Source organism: Mandrillus leucophaeus, unplaced genomic scaffold (genome assembly GCF_000951045.1).
Source record: "Mandrillus leucophaeus isolate KB7577 unplaced genomic scaffold, Mleu.le_1.0 Scaffold379, whole genome shotgun sequence".
NCBI lineage: Eukaryota > Metazoa > Chordata > Mammalia > Primates > Cercopithecidae > Mandrillus > Mandrillus leucophaeus.
This window is the reverse complement of record NW_012104020.1, coordinates 372,751-391,105: the sequence shown is the minus strand read 5'-3', so window position 1 is coordinate 391,105 and position 18,355 is coordinate 372,751. Positions and strand designations below refer to the sequence as shown.

At 39.8% G+C, this 18,355-nt stretch overlaps 2 protein-coding genes across 2 annotated transcripts in view; one reads left to right on the top strand and one right to left on the bottom strand.

Moving 5' to 3' along the window:
• The window catches only part of NUFIP2 (nuclear fragile X mental retardation protein interacting protein 2), a 54,680-nt gene extending 45,490 nt beyond the window's left edge, over positions 1 to 9,190 (top strand). The window contains exon 4 of the mRNA XM_011990364.1: positions 445 to 9,190. Within this exon, the coding sequence (XP_011845754.1) occupies positions 445 to 497 (53 nt within the window). The 3' untranslated portion in view covers positions 498 to 9,190. The remainder of the gene's footprint in view (positions 1 to 444) is intronic.
• Positions 9,191 to 10,549: 1,359 nt separating this feature from the next.
• On the bottom strand, positions 10,550 to 18,042 carry CRYBA1 (crystallin, beta A1). The gene is made up of 6 exons (XM_011990363.1): positions 18,007 to 18,042; positions 15,814 to 15,878; positions 14,716 to 14,834; positions 12,830 to 12,971; positions 11,245 to 11,387; positions 10,550 to 10,829 (listed from the first exon to the last, which is right to left on the bottom strand). Exons 1-6 carry the CDS (start codon positions 18,035 to 18,037, stop codon positions 10,682 to 10,684), a joined length of 648 nt encoding a protein of 215 aa, XP_011845753.1. The 5' UTR covers positions 18,038 to 18,042; the 3' UTR covers positions 10,550 to 10,681.
• Between the last annotated feature and the right edge of the window lie 313 nt (positions 18,043 to 18,355).

Here is an 18,355-nt window from a genome sequence, read left to right as displayed (position 1 = left end):
AAATAAATAAATAAATAAATAAATAAATTTTGACTTCATTTGCTGAGAACAACAAAAGAAAAATCCAAGTGTTTCTTTTAATATTGGATTATTGGTGACAAGCTTTTTTCTTTGGCTGCTGTTTTCAAATACACTGCTTTTGTAATCAGTAGAAGTACATAAAACTCTTATTAAGTGAACTCAACCATCTCTGATCTGTAGGAGTTGAGGCCCTCACTGTCTAGAGGACCCTGTACTTGGAATTCATTGGAATTCCAAACAGCTACTTCCAGGTTGAGAAACTGGATCATATGTGTGTTAATACAAAGAGGAAATGGGCTTGAAGTTTTGTTTTCATAAAAAAATGGGGCGATTTAAATGATGGTTATTTGGGATTTGTTATTGGAACATGGGTATTTTGATGTTCTAGAACTTATTTTTATTTTTATTTTTTAACCTTTCTAGATCCCAAAAGGATAATCACTTACAATGAAGCCATGGATAGTCCAGATCAATGAAGGACCAGACTGCCTATTCGTAACCTTTCTGCAGCATTAGAGCCATCGTTCATGGGGGACACAAGGCTTTTATGCTCCTAGATCTTCAACGCAGCAGAGGAACCATAAGTAGAATCACAGGATAATATATACAAATATATATATATACATATATATATATATAGTTATTTAAAAAAGGCAACTGAAAGTAATTAGACTTCTTAAGGAATCAAATTTATTTCAAGAGACTACACATGGTTATTTAATCTCCGGTACTGAATAGGTTTTTTTTCTTCTGTTAGTTTTTGTTTTTAAGTGTGAATGCAAGTGATTAATGAATACAGACTTAACAAGTGTGGTTCTAAAGTTCCTGCTGTCATCAACTTGGGCAACAAATGACCCACTGGAAAGGCAAATCCACTTAAAAGATCTCTGTATCTTGTTCTGTGACTGAAGTGATACACTAATCACGGGGAACCCAGAATGATTCAACATTTTCCCCCACTCCTCCCTTGATCTTTTTGGTTTTATTTTAATTAAGCCCTGCGAGAATGCTGGATAAATGCCTTGAAGTTAGCAGGGTGTATTTTTTTAGCGAATATGATTTGCATGTCTTGCCAGGAGTTAAGCGGCCTCTGTGGGGTGTTGGGGGAATACTTTATTTCTTTCCATTTATTTTTTGTGGGGTGGGGGGATAGGGGAGGGCATTGAAGTTCTACAATTCTGGAATAGTTGATGGTACATAGTTAACTTGGCTTCGGTTACATATTGGACTTTAACAACTGAAGAATCTATGCGTGTCATTTAAAGAAAAGTTGCAGAACAAGCATTTGGCTTAGATATACAATCTGGAAAAATATTCCTGTGCCCATATTTTAATGTAATTGTATAACTGGGAGCAAAAATATATTCTGCTTTTCAACTGTAGGTGCTCCAGACTTGCTCTCTGTCACTAACACTAAATGTGCTGTTTTCCTTGTTTTTCATCAAACATTTAAGACAAACTTAGACCTTTCTGTAAATTCTCTTTTAATTTCTCAAAAAAATCTAAAAGGGGAAGTAAAAAGTCCATGAAAACTAAAACTTTTCATGTTTTTAGCCAGTGAGAAGGTAATAAACCCTGACTGTAGAAGGTGTGTTTTCATGCAAACTATACTTCTGAGCTTATTAGCTTCTAATTATATCTTAATAAATATATTTTATTACTAGAGCAAGATGGGTTTTTAAGGAAAATAATGTGAAATTCTGGAAATTTTCTTTGGGGCAGAGAAGAGCATTAGCCCTGTCTTATTACATTGCCATCCTGTTGCACTGCAGCTTGTGTATAGCATGCTAAAATAAATTTGTGTGTGTGTGTGTGCAGAAATTAAGGGTCCAATTGAGATTGGGTGATGTTAGTAGCATAATAACAAGTTGTCTGGCCTGACACAGCATCACATCACACACACAGAAATTAGTATATCCATGTATGTCAAATACAGGTTAAAATATCAGGGCATTTATATAAAGAGTTGTAGTCTTGTGATAAAAGTAGACTGGATCCCCTGGGGTATTTGGGGAGAAAGTAACTACTTTTGCTCTACCCCTAGAAATGTCCAGTTTTGAGTGACTGTAGTATGGATGGGTTTTCTTGTTTTGTTGATTATTTGAGGCTTTTAAAACAAGTAGTTCATGAAAGAAGCTGTTGGACTCAACATAGAGTAGAGTAACTATCTTTTTAGTCTGGATTTCTGCCCTGCTTAGATTTTAAAAGTATAAGCATGGATTGCCAATTCCACTTGATGTAAACAAAACTTTTTTTTATACATAATATATATATATATATAAAATAACTTATTGTATCAGTCCAGGTTCAGAAACTTGTGGTAGGCCAGTTCCAGATAGTTTCATTTCACCTGTAAACTGTATCACTTTTACTGATATTGTAATTTTCAAATGTATAATATGTTTACAGATGTGCCCTGCATTTAGTCTGCCTTGTTCCTATTTTGATTTTTGTTGAGTCTCCTGCCTGCTTGCCAAAAGCTAGGATGCTTCAGGCCCATGTACAATTGAAAGCAGAGGCATCCTTGAGCTTTAAAGCATTGAACAAACTGGAAAATGCAACATACCACATAACTGAAGTGAAAAAAGTCTGTGTTTTTGTGTTTTTTTAATAAAAATTTTCAAAAAGTTTAAAAAAAACATATAAGGTTGATTAAAGGGAAAAAAGGCTCCAGTTTGTTTTACAGGTTTTAAAGTTCTGCTGTGTGTTCAATTGCCTTGTGTAACCACTTGTCGCCTTAGGGCCAGATTCCCCTCACCACTCCCCCTTTTTAAATGTCCATTTTGCTTGCCTGGAATTTTAAAGTTCTTCTGTCTCACAACTCACAAGAAACTTTCTGGGTTTGTGACATACAGAGATTGAATGAATATATATTTGAAAACGAAAAAAAAAAGACAAACCCAGCCCCCGTATGAATTGGGCTTTTTAACTTAGAAGCAACACTTGATTGAACATCTTTAGAAAGCTGTTGCTTTTCTAATTTCTTTCCATATCCCTCAGGCCTCAGTGTTTGGAGAAGCCAAAAAGAATGTATCACTTCTCTGTCTGTCCAAAGGTTTTTGAGAGTCTCACTTTTAAATGAAACAATGCAACATTTCACTTTGATTTCTCCACTGAAATTTCCTTGATTATATGGTTAGAGGTATGTAGTTAGGAATGTCTGTTAACTTTCTGAGAACCCTAGTGCCCCATCATATTAACTGTCAGTATTTTGGGGGCATTAGGTTAATAGACTTAATTGCCTAGGTACAAGCAGGACTTTGGGACAAATCTCTTTGTGCTGTTTGGTAACACTTAACTCTATTTGTTGCAATCTTTCTCCTTAGGTCCTCACACAATTCCTTACAGAGCACTTATTAAAAAAAAAATCTTAAGAGTTGATCTGTTTTCTGATTATTTTGTGTAAGCTTCTAAACAGACTTCAGCTGTGATTAATTTAGCACATTTAAATAACGTGTTATTGTTTGGTGTAAAGAATTTTCCTCCAACTCAGAGTATTAGTACTGTAGCATAAACCAAATACAGTCTAGAGGGGATTTTTAACATCCCTCCATTATAAAGACTGAAAAAGGGGTGTGTGTGTATGTATGTGTATGTGTGTGTTGAGTGTGTGTGAGGAAAAGATGGAGATATTAAAAATTAGTAAATGAATGTGTATAAGACATTAGTATTCAGAGAATGAACTTGTATTTATTTTGTGCCATTTGTTTTCATTACACAGAAAAAAGTCAGGTGGTTTAAATCCTTAAAAGGGTAGTATTGAAAAATGGCACTAAGAATGAAATTATGACCTATTTTTTTAATAGCTATGAAGATACTAATTATGGGTGAAGATTTCTTTTTAAATCTGTTTTGATTATTGTAGGCTTCTGTGTCACATACCACTCTTGTAGGTGTCCTCAATAATCCCTTTTTCCCGCAAAACACACAGGGTGTATTATCTTTCTCTTTATTCACCCTCACTTTGCTGAACTGAAGTTAATTACATAGCCTTTCTTCTAACCTCCTTAGTAATGAACCTTCACATAAAGTGTATTTACAGCATCTATGGTAGCCAGCCCTTTCTCCTCTACTTTCTAGGAGGGGATTAAATTCCAATAACTAGGAATTTAATAACAGATTTTTTTTTCTTATAAATGGCCAGAGAGTTTCTCCATTTTAGAATTTTGCTGTCCTCCTTAGTCATCTGCTTACCTAGTCATTACTCAATCTACAGAAACTTCATAAAGGAAAAGTGCTGCATTGTTTTACAAATAACAGTTTTAGGGAAAACCTCAACTATGGGAGTTGTCCACAATACAAATTTTCAAAAAACATTACATAAGGGTAATTTCATACTTGGTTGTTAGACTTGTTGCTTCCCCACATCAGAGGCATCTAATGATTTATCTTTTGTAATTGCTGTAAACTTTTTAAAATAAAGCCATTTAGTGTGAAATTGTCAGGTATCAAATGGCTATTGGAAAGAGACTTTACTCAATTTTAATTCCACTGTAAATAAGGAGGGAGTCATTCCTGCGAGGGTCTCTTCAGAGAAATAGGTTAAAAGTCCAATTTCCAGGTATTATGAGTATAGTTATGCCACTGGGCCATATCCTCAAATAACAACAGCTGATCCCTCTTGTATAAATATATTAACTGTGCAGAACAGTTATGCTATAGGACAAATACAATGGTCCTTAGGGTCAGATTGGTTGATGCCACACCAGTCAAGGTAGAGTCTGATAGGGCAGTATCTTAATAACCCTACCCATGACTTAACTGTTGGATTTGAAAGGAAAACGTAGGATTTGCTCTCCTCCCCTTCACCCCCAGAAAATTTTGATAATTTGTTTAAAAGGGAGAGGCAGAGGAAAAGATTAGAAGCATAAATAGCTGCTCTAAGTTTGCCAGAGGCACATAGCTTAACATTAGTTCTTAATATCGATGTTATTTTTACTAATGTAATTAATCAACAGAGCACCAAGATTCTTTCATGGTGAAAAAGGTGGGCTTCTGTTTTGGTATTTTAAAATGTTTCTTTTAAAATACATATCACCTGTGTGAGAACCGGGACCACCTGGGAGAGTGATGAATCATTGGCTCTACTCAAAAGCATTGCTTTACTGAGTTTTAAATTTCACACCGTTTTGCTGCTCAAGAAAGGTCTTAAAGTAGTTAAAGGATGCCAGCAATAGTCTGAATAGAATTTTCAGTTGTCTGCATGATGAAAACACCCAGTGCAGCATGATTGGAATATTGCTTTTGCATTACTGGGAATGGTACATCAGTTATGGGCTAGAAACTATGGAACAGCCATCCTGGGATGCTGATTCAGACTTCCCTATTTATCCATACAATTTTGTTATGTCCAGAGTTCTAAAGCCATTTTATAATACTGCAGTATCCCCCCCCCCCTTTTTTTTTTTTGAGACGGACTCTGTTGCCCAGACTGGAGTACAGTGGTGCAATCTTGGCTCACTGCAACCTCCACCCGCTTGGTTCAAGCAATTCCCCTGCCTCAGCCTCCCGAGTAGCTGGGATTACAGGCGCATACCACCATACCAGGCTAATTTGTATTATTAGTAGAGATGGGGTTTCACCATGTTGGCTAGACTGGTCTTGAACTCCTGACCTCAGGCAATCTGCCCACCTCGGCCTCCCAACGTGCTGGGATTACAGGTGTGAGCCACCGTGCCCGGCCAAGTATCCCTTTTCTACAGCCTTACTAAACTAGCTACAAACATTTATTTTCCAATTTAGTTTTACTTTCAGTGCATATCAAAGTTATACTCTTCAGACCAACAAACTAACTTGAGGGCAAATTATATAGCTTTCCATATACCCTTTTTTCCTCAGGTGCTAATCAAAGGCTCTGAAAATGGATACTGCTTTAGTAATGTCTCCATTATTCTTAAAATGCTTATTTCTTTTGCTAGATGTAAAGATTTGGTATTAACAAAAGTGGTTTTAATATGTAAATATGAATGAATGCCTTTAGTTTACCCTGTTTGTCTATTATTATTAGTCTTGTTTTCATTTATCCTTCATAGAGGAGGATCCTTTCATGATCTTGAATACATTTCATTAGATACTGTTGCATTTTAAGAATGAAAATACAACTGTTTTCTGTCTTAGATTAATCCTGCTGCTGCTATGAGAAACTGAAAATCAAGAATGTGATGCACTTTTTACATTACTATATACCATACATATACCATAGGTTGCTTTGATACCTTTACTGTAGCACAGCCACTAACAAGAGTGAGTGAATTATAAAATTCTCTTTGGGAGGGAATCAGTACAAGTAACTAATTCTCAGCTGATATTGGCCTATGAAGGACAATAACTTAGGAATATAAGAATTCTGTTAATAGTAGTACACTTTTTGGCCTTAAATGTCTTCTACTACTGAAAATAGTTTAAATCTTAGCTTTGTTTCTATTACTCCCTCTCTCTGCCTCAGAAAGAGGAATTGGGAAGAATGGCTTAAAGGATGTGGTGTCATTGATTTGTTGCTGATCTTTTAGAAAACATTTGTCTATGTAAGCTGGGGACTTAATTTTGTTTGTATATAGAGAAGAAATAATGCTGCCCTGAACCAATCAGATTTAGTTTAAATCAAATCAATCAAAACTCCAACTATTCTGTTTCTCTTGTCTTTTTACTTAGCAAAGGAAAACTTTAGTAAGAATGCTACTTGACAAGAAGAAAAGTCATTTCTCAAGCACATACCCAGACTTGAAGGTGGTGATTGAACCCAAAATAATGGGTGGGAAACACCAAATGAGGTGGAGGAATATGAGAAAGATGTGTGGGCCAAAGCTATCTGGTTATATTTTGATGTTGCCAATATCGCAAAGCCAAAATTTTAATTTGCTTATTTAATATATTTGTTGGCCAGAGATCTATTTTTATATCAATGTGCCTTGCGTGTATATTAAAAAAAAAGAATTGGAAAGGCCATGTAGTAATGCCTGAGATAGTTGATGGTTCTTACCACCTCACTAATTTTTATGCAGTATGAAATGCTCATTCTATTGCCCAACTGGTGCTCTCTGTTTAAAGTTATAGATCTTGTCAAACTGGAACTATTTTATAAGCTGGGGAAGTGATTTACTTTTTTTGTTGTATCTTTTTTGTTCTTAATCTATTAGTGGCTGTCCTGTAGTGGGAAATAATTAAAGGATTCTTCACTCTCTTTTCTTCTCCCCTCAGCACCTTCTTCAAGTAAACATTTCTTGTGTGCTTTGAAAAAAGTTTCAGCTTGCTGTCTCTTTTAGTATTTTAAAGAAGTGTTATACAAAGCATTGTTTGCAAAATGTAGGGAGATAATGGAGTCCACTTTAATTTGGAATTCTGCGTGAGCTATGATCCAAGTTACCAGCTCTTTCCAACTTTAAAAATTTTGTTAAAAGCACCTTGCTTAGAAAATTTAAAATATTTATGTCTGCAACAATTGTCTCAAAATAATAAACTGTGCAATTCTTGTCATTAAAAAAAAAAAAATCTGAATTCTCCCTAATGTGACTTGTTAGTTTCTCTCTGTATTTCCTGCCAGTGTAAATGTGAAAGCTTTGCTTGCATTACGTTTTAGAAATGCATTTTGCACACTCGAATTTTGCCGAAGCTCCGTGAAAAGGTTAGATCTAAGTAGATGAATAAAGCTATGCACATGTTTTGAAAGTTTAATTTGTGTGTCATTACCAAAAGTGACCGATTTGTCCTTATTACTTTGCTGTTCTTAGCTTTACCATCTTTGGAAACTTGGCTCAAAGTTATATAGGTCTGGGCTAGCTCATCAGTGGAACTAGGAGAGAGGAAAACTGGCACCTATTTTAATAAAGTTCAATTTAAACGAGAGCTTGACTTGTATCTATTAAAGGGCTTTTCTTGAAACAGGGCAGTTTTATCAGCTTTACAAATCATTGGATGCTCTTCCTTAGTAATATTTTGGTTTATTTGATCAAATAGAAATGGAAAGTAATTCAAACTGAAAGACCCTTTTTTGTCACATGGAACTTGGTGACAATTTTATGTCTTAAAGCTGGTTTAAAGGTAGGATAGCCTTTTACTTTTATTGCTGTTGCATAAATTTGGTTTACTGAATTGACTGGCTTCCGATTAGAATTATTCAGTTGTTTGTAAGATCAAAGCACAGGTGGTTTTAAAGATAACATGTATCTTTTAAAAAATTGCCCAAGCTAATTAGAACAAGTTTAGAAATTGGGTACATTTGGTTCAAGTGCTGCAATGTGCATGTACTAAATAGCTTTACTTTGTGTGTATGTGTACTTATAATGTATAGATGTACTGCCCAGGTTTTGTCAAATCATCTTTTTTAAAGCTTTTTTTTTAATTGCTTCAGGACTTTTGTAGGAGAGGCTAATATGTTTAAGTAGAAGATATTACTGATGGTATTTTCCCCGTGTTCCTACATATAAAATAAATATTTCCATTTTATAGCTTTTTCAGTGTACAGAAGAGGGTTACTTCTTCATCAAGTATGTTGCCTTTGAGGACACAGCAAAACCCTTCTATATGTATCTTCATTGATAGTGGCAGTTAAAAACGAAGTCATCCAGTTAAGACTCGAAAGGTGACCCATAATTAATTGCATGGCCTTAAAAGGCAGAAATGCAGGAGTGTAGCAAGCATCATCTTAGATGGCTATGGTTCCTCTTCCGCATCTGTCAGTAGTTCACTTATGTTCAGTCTTAGAACCTATTGGAAAAGCAAAGTAATTTCTCTGTCTTGTGCAGAGGCACTTAGGAGCTGAGTTACATCTTAATCTAGGGGAATGGATGATAAATGGAGTACAGTTATGTTAATGGATGTTTTCCCTTCCCCCTCTCAAAAAAAGTTTCAATGTTTGTTTTGCCCAGTCAAAAATATAGGTCTTTTCTAGATATAAGAACAGTGACCAGAAATTTTCCCTTTTGCTAAATGCTTAGGTATTTGCTATAGCTGTTTCTGATGTCATGGATTCTGAGGAAGTGTCAGTTACGTGATGATCTTCCTTTATTGTTGTCTTACTTCATCATGTTCAGTGTTTTAAATATATAAATTACAAACACTCTACAACCATACCCAGATTTACTTATTTTATCAGAAAAAAAAACTTGAGAAATTTGTAGATCAAATTGAGAGACAATAAGTGTACATTGTTGAATAAAAAATTTTAAAGTTTCTGAGGTGTTTGTTATCTTTTGTGTGCTTTAATTTTTTAAAAAGTCTTTACTGACGAATCTTAAATTCAGCTGATAAAAAGTAAAAAAAAAAAAAACCTGAAAACTAAGTTTGTGATATTGATAATGATTTTTTTCCAAAGGGTCAAATATGTGAAGAATTTAAGTCTTAAGTGTACTATGGTCCTGTGAATTTTTTTTTTTTTTTAATCATAGAGGTTTTTACAGTGCTTAGAATTAGCTTGCTTATTGAAAAATCCAGAGCTATCCTGCCTTTTTGCAGGACATTAAGTCTTATGCTTTTCCAGTTGAAATAAATCAAAATTGAGCTAAGCAGTTAAGCAACTAGAATGTTAAGCTGCCAAGATTCTGAATTTATTCATAACTTTATGTTGAAATATGTGGCAGTACACACTGGAGAAACTTCCTGTTTCTATAGTACTGATTTGTCACAAGGTGAAAGGAAAATCAATGCCAACTTCAGCATTATTAGAAAGAGCAGGAGACGGGAGGAAAGGACATAAAAACATTTACCAAAAGTGTCAGTCACTATAGAGATTGATAACATTTAGGTCATATGCTTTATTGTTCTTTGAGATAAGGAATAATTGTCCTTGGCCTGGTAAGTGACTTGCAAGGACACAAGGAGAATGTGGAGTTTTATGGAAGCTTAACTAAAAATTCTCATCCAGGCAGGCGCAGTGGCTCAACACCTGTAATCCCAGCACTTTGGGAGGCCACAGTAGGTGGATCACTTGAGCCCAAGAGTTAAAGACCAGCCTGGGCAACATAGTGAGACCTCATCTCTACAAAAAGTACAAAAATTAGCCAGGCACGGTGGCAGGCGCCTGTAGTGCCAACTACTCAGGAGGTTGAGGCAGGAGGATCACTTGAGCCCAGGAGATCGACACTGTAGTTAAGCCAGATCGCACCACTGCACTCCAGCCTGGGTGACAGACCCTGTCTGAACAACAAAAATTCTCATCCACAGGCCGGGCGTTGGTGGCTCATGCCTGTAATCTCAGCACTTTGGGAGGCCGAGGCGGGAGAATCACCTGAGGTCGGGAGTTTGAGACCAGCCTGACCAACATAGAGAAACCCCATCTCCACTAAAAATACAGTAATTAGCTGGGTGTGGTGGTGCATGCCTGTAATCCCAGCTACTCGGGAGGCTGAGACAGAATCTCTTGAATCCGGGAGGCGGAGGTTGTGGTGAGCCGAGATAGCGCCATTGCACTCCAGCCTGGGCAACAAGAGTGAAACTCCACCTCAGAAAAAAAAAATTCTCATCCACATAGGTGTGATTTATGTGAAGCATGGTAGTTAATTCAGTCTACAAAGTTTTGTTTTGTTTTGTTTTTAATGACGTTTATTGTGGATTTCAGCAGCTAACATTTGAAAGCAATGTCTGTGAGCAGAACATAAAACTCATTCTAGAGTGCTTAGCAAGGTCTCATGCTTGAGGAATTATCGTACTTGGAGCTTTTAATCAGCTACTGTTGGATTCGGCGAACCGATTGGATCTGGGAAGTCTGGGCATGAGATCCCCACTCTCTCCAATGTTTATAGTCTCCTCCGTGATGGTCACATTCCAAGATATACTGATACCCACGATATCCAGGATATTGGTAGCAAACCCAGCTGGGAAATTCAAAGTACATTTCATTATTAAAACTAATTAGGAATCTGGTTAACACCCCAAAATCTGAGCCTCTTTCCTCAACTTAATGGTATGGGATGCTTTTAGTCTTAGAAAAATATAGCCATCCTAAATGTGTCAGGCACTATTTGCAAGCATAATACAGCTACAGCTAGTTGATTAGCCTTAATCATCAAAAGAGGTATAAGTGAACATAAATTCTTCCATAGAGGCATGTCTGGGGGAGATAAATCTGCAACCTTAAGTGGTAGTTGGTATAAAGAACTTGTGATTCAAAATTATGTATAACTAGAATGTGACATCTATACCAATACATATGAAATCTGATTAAAACAACCATTGATGCAACTTCAGGAATTACTTTGAAGTGTATTCCAACCCTGTTTTTGTACTTACGCCCCACTTTGTATCTTCATGGAGCCGACTTCGTTGTTGGGCCAACCCATGGCTTGCAAGGAGGGGTAGTCATCAGAGATCTCCCACTGGCGTCCAATAAAGTTTTCCTTCTCAAAGATGGTCATCTTAGACTCCTTATGATTCTGTAATTCAGAAATTGTTTTAAAATGTTCAGTACTAGTGCTATGGCTATCATTCACGTTTTTCAATATTGAAACACTTTTTTGGATTACACAAGGAAGCACGTGATAATTTATTTTAAAAAGATTAAGGCAACAGATATGTGAGAAAAAAGTTACCCATAATTTTGTTTATTCCAATTTAAATACCATAACATTTGGAATGTACAAATAACTGATATACTATTTTGGAACAATGAAGAGGATTTGACAGTGGGAAAAAGTACTAACAAAATGCAGCCAACCAAAGGATGAATACTCACTAATGTGAAAAAAGATCTCACAAATTAATACAAAAAGTAAGCCCAAATATGTATGTGTGCGCTTGCGTGTGTATGTGTGTTGTTGAAAATAACCTGTATGTCCAGTAGGGGACATGAATACTACACAAGCATTAAAAAGGCAGAGACCAACCTGTATGGACTTCAAAAATGGACAAAACTGTTTGATGATAGAAAGTGGTAGGGGAGCAACTGAGTGGAAAGGGACACCAGGGAACTATGATGGAATGTTCTTTATATGGTTAGAGTGTTGGTTACATGGATCTATATATTTTCAAAACTCATGAGAATATGCACTTAGGATCTGTGCATTTTACTGTATGTCAGTTATACCTCAGGGTGGAAAAATGAAATGTTTTTTTAAAAGTGAGATTGAAATAATTTCCAGATAGGGAACTATTTGTTTGGATTAGAGCTATTTCGGTTAACTTCTACATCAGTTGAATTTTGGCAAGACTTTGAACCAAGATGAGATTATTAACCAAAATCACGAGAAACTCACATATAGACTGAATATTTGGAAAGGTTCTAGCCCAACCTAACTCCTAATACAGGGATCATTTTTCAGCACACCCCTGAAGATCATCCTGCTTTCTGCTTGAACTCTTTCCAAAAAAGACCAGAAACATCCCAGCCTGATGCATTATTGAGTAATACTTAAGTGTTCAGAACAAGAAGATGATTATCAATGAATGTAGATAGATAATGGAAGACTTGCCTATTTTTTAGTCATTCCTACTTACCGAAAGGTTACTTCAGCATTTCCCTGTTTCTGCGGTAAAATGTTACACAGATTGAAATTTAACTGGCCAAGGATTTGCTTTTTACTACAGGGTAAAGACTTTCACTCATTTACTAGTGTTTCACAAGTTTATTGGGCTCTTGAGTATCCACTTATTGCCACCTGTAAGACCCTTAGTTTTAGCTTAAGGGAAATACCACCTGGTGGAGAAAAATCAAATAGCAGGCTTAGAGGAGAAAGTGATGTTTTCTCTTTTTTTTTGCTTTTGTCTTTTTTCCTGCCACATTCAGCATAACTGATGAGAAATAGCATGAACGTCAGTCTGTCCACACCCTCTTGTCCCATCCCTCATATGCACAGAAGTGGAAATTTCAGAGACTCACAGCTGAACAGATGGGGCGGAAGGACATGAGACGCTCAATGTGGTAGGCATTACTCCCACTCCAGGCATCCCAGCGAGGGTATTCTCCTCTCTCCAGGATAAACTGTTGCCCACAGAAGCTGGTATGCTCATAACCAATCCAGCTGCCAAAGACATGTAGTGTTTGTTCATGGTGTTCAAAGCCTATATGGCCTTGGGGAGAAGGCATCTTTCGTTTTAGGTAAGTTAATAGTGGGGTAAAATATCAAGCCAATCCCAGTAGAGCTGTACAAAGTAATTTATCACAAGAGGTGAGGAATGAGTTGACAGGTATACTAACCAGGTTTATGAATGTAATATTTGTTTTGGGATTATCACTGAAAAGGTCTGTCTACTTCACTGGTCTGAGTGAAGTGTATTAGCAAAGCCAATCTAAAATGGTATTTCCGGGCTGGGTGTGGTGGCTCAAGCCTGTAGTCTCAACACTTCAGGAGGCCAAGGCAAGCAGATCGCTTGAGCCCATGAATTGGAGACCAGCCTGGGAAACATGGCAAAACCCCGTCTACAAAACTCAAAAATTAGCCAGGCGTGGTGACACACTACTGCAGTCCCAGTTATTCAGGGGGCTGAGGGTTGAGCCTTGGAGGTGGAGGCTGCAGTAAGCCATGATTGTGCCACTGCACTCCAGCCTGGGCAACAGAGTAACACTTTGTCTCAAAAAAAAAAAAAAAAAAAAAAAATTTTTTTTTTCTCCATACCTGGTTCAGGATCTGGTAACTGACTATTGCAAGCTTGTCCAACCTGTGGCCCAAGGGCTGCATGCAACTCAGGACAGCTTTGAACACAGCCCAACACAAGTTTGTAAACTTTCTCAAAACATTTTGAGTTTTTGTTGTTAGCTCATCAGCTCTCGTTATTGTATTTTATATGTGGCCCAAGACAATTCTTTCAGTGTGGCCTAGGGAAGCCAAAAGATTAGACACCCCTGGACTATTGCTTTGGCTCAAGCCAAACCAGTTGACTTATTCTTAAGAAAGCACAGGGATGAACAAGCAACTGATGGATTACTAGTCTCTTTTTTCCTGTGACTTGCAAGTTCTTTCTCCTAGTGCCCCATACTTATACTTAAAACTTGAAACACTCAGTTCAGTTTTTCACAATTGGGTCTCAGTGATGACACCTTAAAGTGTTACTTCTTTCAAAGGACTGAAGAGCTTAATATTGGTGGCAAGCAACTTGTGGAAGCCTATCCACATGCAAGGCCAGTTCTGCCTAGTCAAGGGCGAGTCTTTTCCTTAGGTGTTTTCAGGCTAATGATAAAGGCCTCAACTACTCTGCCAAGAGTCAGAGGACAAAAATGAGAAGGTCTCCCTCACCAAGATTAACCATCAACAAGAAACTGCCTGAAAGATGAATCAGGAGCTAATATGTCTCTGGAGTCATGGGGTTAAGGTTTTTTGTTTTCTTTTTCATAAAGAAATTAGCTAACAGTGTCTGCTCTGGGACATGCAGGAGGAGAGTTAGCCATAGAGGCAGCCACTTGACACTTTCTTCTTTACCAATTTTCTGCAGGCAAGAAAAACTCAAGGGTCTTGTGGCTGTTCTGAGGGCACCCTAGGTAGCAGCCTGTGAGCCCCAGAAGCAAAAATTTGATTACTGCCACTGCCCCACCCCATTGTATGTATTTCTTTATCCAGCCCCTGAAATCTAGTACCAGGCCTAAGAACCTCATGTTCCTTTTAGCTTTGGCTTACTAAATTATGCATGTAGTGATTTCTTTTGAGGCCTCTCTCTGAGAAATGACTAGAGCCTAGGGGGACATCCTTCTTCCCCTATCCCCACTCTATGGTCCCATGTCTGAAGGGACTTGAAATAAGGGACTGTGGTTCTACAGAGATCCATACTCACGCGCCACATTCCACCTTGAGGGACCGGACATTATCAAAACTGCGCTCAGAGACATTTGGACAGGAGCTGGTGAACTCCATCCTCTTGCCCTGAAAGTTCTCCTGATCATAGATGGTTATCTGAAATGAGATTGAATGGCACAAGAGAGCTAGAACCTGGTACATGAGGAAAAACAGAGGCCCAGGTCAACAGCTTAATTTGTGTCTGACTCGGTGCTCTCTGTTACCAGCTGTAGCCTGGGATGTCTGATGAGGTATCTTCCAGTGTAGACAGGGCAGGAAGGGGTCTGAATTAATGCCACTGGTTGGTGTTCATTTGCCCAGAGTAGGGATGACGTGGAGGGAGGATTGGTTTATTGTAGAAATGGTCTGAAGGGATAACAGCTAGACCAATGGACAGGCCAAGGACTTATGGGCTCCCATTCCACCATAGTTCCTTCATAAGCATGGCCCAGAGGCCAGGATTCTGGGAGTCCCAGGAGTTCCTTACAGATTCTTAGCTTCTCCAGCCACACCCCCATAGAAACCTAGGGTGTAAAGGAGAGTTATGGTCAACCTTTTTGCACTTTGAACTAAAACCTGGCTTGTGGACCTGGCCAGAGGACCACTCCCAAAGCTGTGAGTTGGCCTCAGAGTTGACCCAATGAGGAGAATGGGGAGTGTTGGAGAGAGGCCAGTGAGAGGCCTGAGGATCAGCCACTTCAGCCAATGGTTAAAGCCAACCTCAGGCTGGGAGGCTGAGTCCTGTAATTGATTTGGGATCTAGTAGTAAATCTCTTTATGGGCCCTCATTTTCTCCATGGATATAATCATTGCTGGGCTGCTGTATTTTAAGATGACTTTAGTGGGAAGGAGAGAGGAGTTAGGAAACTAGGTATCATCTCCCACCCAGCACTGGCGTCCAGAGTCATCCTTCCTTTGTCCAACAGGACATCCTGAGAGATCCTTCCTTCGACAGCACTGGAGCTTGTGTGGACCTTTCCCCTACAAACTGGGGTTTTTCTGGTCAGTCACTGCTTCGTGGATGAGCACAGGCTTGGGGCCTGCTCTGTGCAGCATCTCACCCCTGCCCTGTTGGATGTGATGGAGGTGGGCTTACCTTCCATGGCCCCAGGGACCCCTGCGTAGGGTTGGTCTGAGCCATCTTCGTGGTTGGAAGGGTTTCTGGAAGACAGAGCACACATGAATGAGGTGGCCTCTGGGGAGGAGGGTGAGGTGACGGAATGCCTTGAAAGGTAAAGGAGACTTGAAGTCTGCAAGACAGACTTTGGTTGGAATTCTGGCTCTGCCGCTCACTAGCCGTGCCTCAGGATTTTTTTGTTGTTGTTCTTGTTGTTGCTGTTTTGAGACAGGATCTTGCTCTGTCATCCAGGCTAGAGTGCAGTGGCACAATCTCACTTGACTGCAACCTCTGCCTCCTAGGCTCAGGCGATCCTCCTGCCTCAGCCTCCCCTGTAGCTGGGACTACAGGCATGCACCACCATGCCCGGCTAGTTTTTGTATTTTTAGTAGAGATGGGGGTTTCACCATGTTCACCAGGCTGGTCTTGAACTCCTGACCTCAAGTGATCCACCCACCTCGGCCTCCCAAAGTGGTGAGATTACAGGCGTGAGCCACCGCACCCAGACTGAGCCTCAGTTTTTCCATTGGTAAAGCTTCAACGTGCAGAGTTATTGTAAGGATCAGAAACAATAGGCTGGGCACAGTGGTTCACGCCTGTAATCCCAGCACTTTGGGAGGCTGAGGCGGGTGGATTACCTGAGGTCAGGAGTTTGAGACCAGCCTGGCTGATGTGGTGAAACCCTGTCTCTACTAAAAATACAAAAATTAGCCGGGTGTGATGGCACACACCTGTAGTCTCAGCTACTCGGGAGGCTGAGGCAGGAGAATCACTTGAACCTAGGAGGCGGAGGTTGCAGTGAGCTGAGATCTCGCCACTGCACTCCAACTTGGGCAACAGAGTGAGACTCCATCTCAAAAAAAACAAAAGGATCAGAAACAATAATGCAGGTAAAGCACTGACAAGCATTGTAACCCCATCCTCTCATTTGCTTTCAGGTGACAGCATTGCCTCTGTCCGCAATATAAACTCTTTGGCAACCGCCTAGGCCAGACCCCTCATGTGACTGGCCAAACAGCCAGCCATGCCAGGATCCCAAGCTCCAAACTCCCTTGTAACCCTTCACGGTCTCATCCTTATCTGGCTCCTTTCTTTCTCTCTCTCTCTCTCTCTCTCTCTTTCTTTCTTTCTTTCTTCGGAGTATTTTTGTATTTTTAGTAGAGACAGGGGTTTCACTATATTGGTCAAGCTGGTCTGGAACTCCTGAGCCACCGTGCCCGGCCATTCCTGTCTGCTTTTCTATCTCCTAGGTCCTACCCAACCTTGACCTTGCCTCCTCAGATGCTTTCCTGCCTTCTCCAGCCCACAGCCACTTGCCTTCTTTCTTGATTTCTGGCACTCATCACAGTACCAATCTGTATTCTGGTTGTTGGGTGTCCTGGTGAGCACCCCAATGGCAAGGCCTGGGTCTTCTAGGGGATTGGTATAGCATCGTGCTGAGCACATGTGGGGATGAGGGATTGGGAGACATTGAAAAAGACTTATTGAAGGAAAGTGAAGAAGAAAAGAGTTACAGTAGTTAACACTCAACAATGGCTATCTACATGTCTGGCCCTGTTTTAAATGCTTTACCTGCATTCACGCATTTAATCTTCACACAAAGCCTATGAATTAAGAATCATCATTATCCCCATTTTACAAATGAGGATACTGAGGCTCATAGAGGTTAGGTAGACAGTAAAGATGGTAGGATGAGTTTGAAAAAAGGAATCACAGAGCAAGAAAGAGGAAGGAAAAGAGCCGGGGGGAAGGGAAGAAGGAAGACAGGCAGGTGTGTATTAGGTTTCTTGACTTAGGACAGATATTCATGGCCCTCCATCTGGCTGGTATCGGGCCCAGGAATGATGCGTGTAAACTCTGTAATATATCTTTCCATTCTCAATCTCTGAATAAGCAACATTTCCCAGGTCCTGCCCCCATACCTTCTCCCTGCTCATTTCTTGGGGGCTCATGCCCACCCCCCAGCCTTGGTTGCTAGGGCAGTGGTTATTGCTATATAAGTGACTCCTCTTGGGATGACAAGAGAAGGCTGCCTTCCGCCAGAGTTCCCCAGTCTTCTCCAGCCACCCTAGAAGGCTCTACACACTAGGCAGGAGAACTGGGCCCTCTCCTGGTCATGTCTCTGCAGGGCAAGGAGAGGAAGGGCAAGGGCACCCTGAGGGCCTTACTCACCCAGCTCCTGCTGCACAGTCTGGGTCTCCATCTGGTGCCACTTGCTCTGTGGCCCCCCTCTTTATAGCCCTGTGGCCTCTGGCCTCTGGCCCTGTCAGCACTCTGCTGTCCCTCTGCCTTTGTTCCCCCTGATCCCCAGAGCTTTGGTGGCTCAGCTTGCTGGGCAGGCATCCCTTGGGCCTTTGTTTAAACCAGGGATACAGAAATCCAGAGAGGCCCCTCTGTTGTGGCCATGGCTGGCTGCTGCAGGCCTTGGCTGCTCTAGTCTTTCTTAATCTTAGAGCAGCTAGGGGGTGAGGACAGAGGTCTCTGCCATGAGTATTTGTCTCTTGTCCTTCTCCAGGTTCCT

What these genes read in the sequence shown, in the direction of transcription:
- CRYBA1 (XM_011990363.1), bottom strand. Translation starts at nt 18,037, where the DNA reads ATGGAGACCCAGACTGTGCAGCAGGAGCTGG. An exon ending in TCCGCCCCATCTGTTCAGCT is followed by an intron (nt 11,388 to 12,829) that starts GTGAGTCTCTGA and finishes TCTGAATTACAG; the next exon opens with AATCATAAGGAGTCTAAGAT. An exon ending in ATGAAGATACAAAGTGGGGC is followed by an intron (nt 10,830 to 11,244) that starts GTAAGTACAAAA and finishes TGAATTTCCCAG; the next exon opens with CTGGGTTTGCTACCAATATC.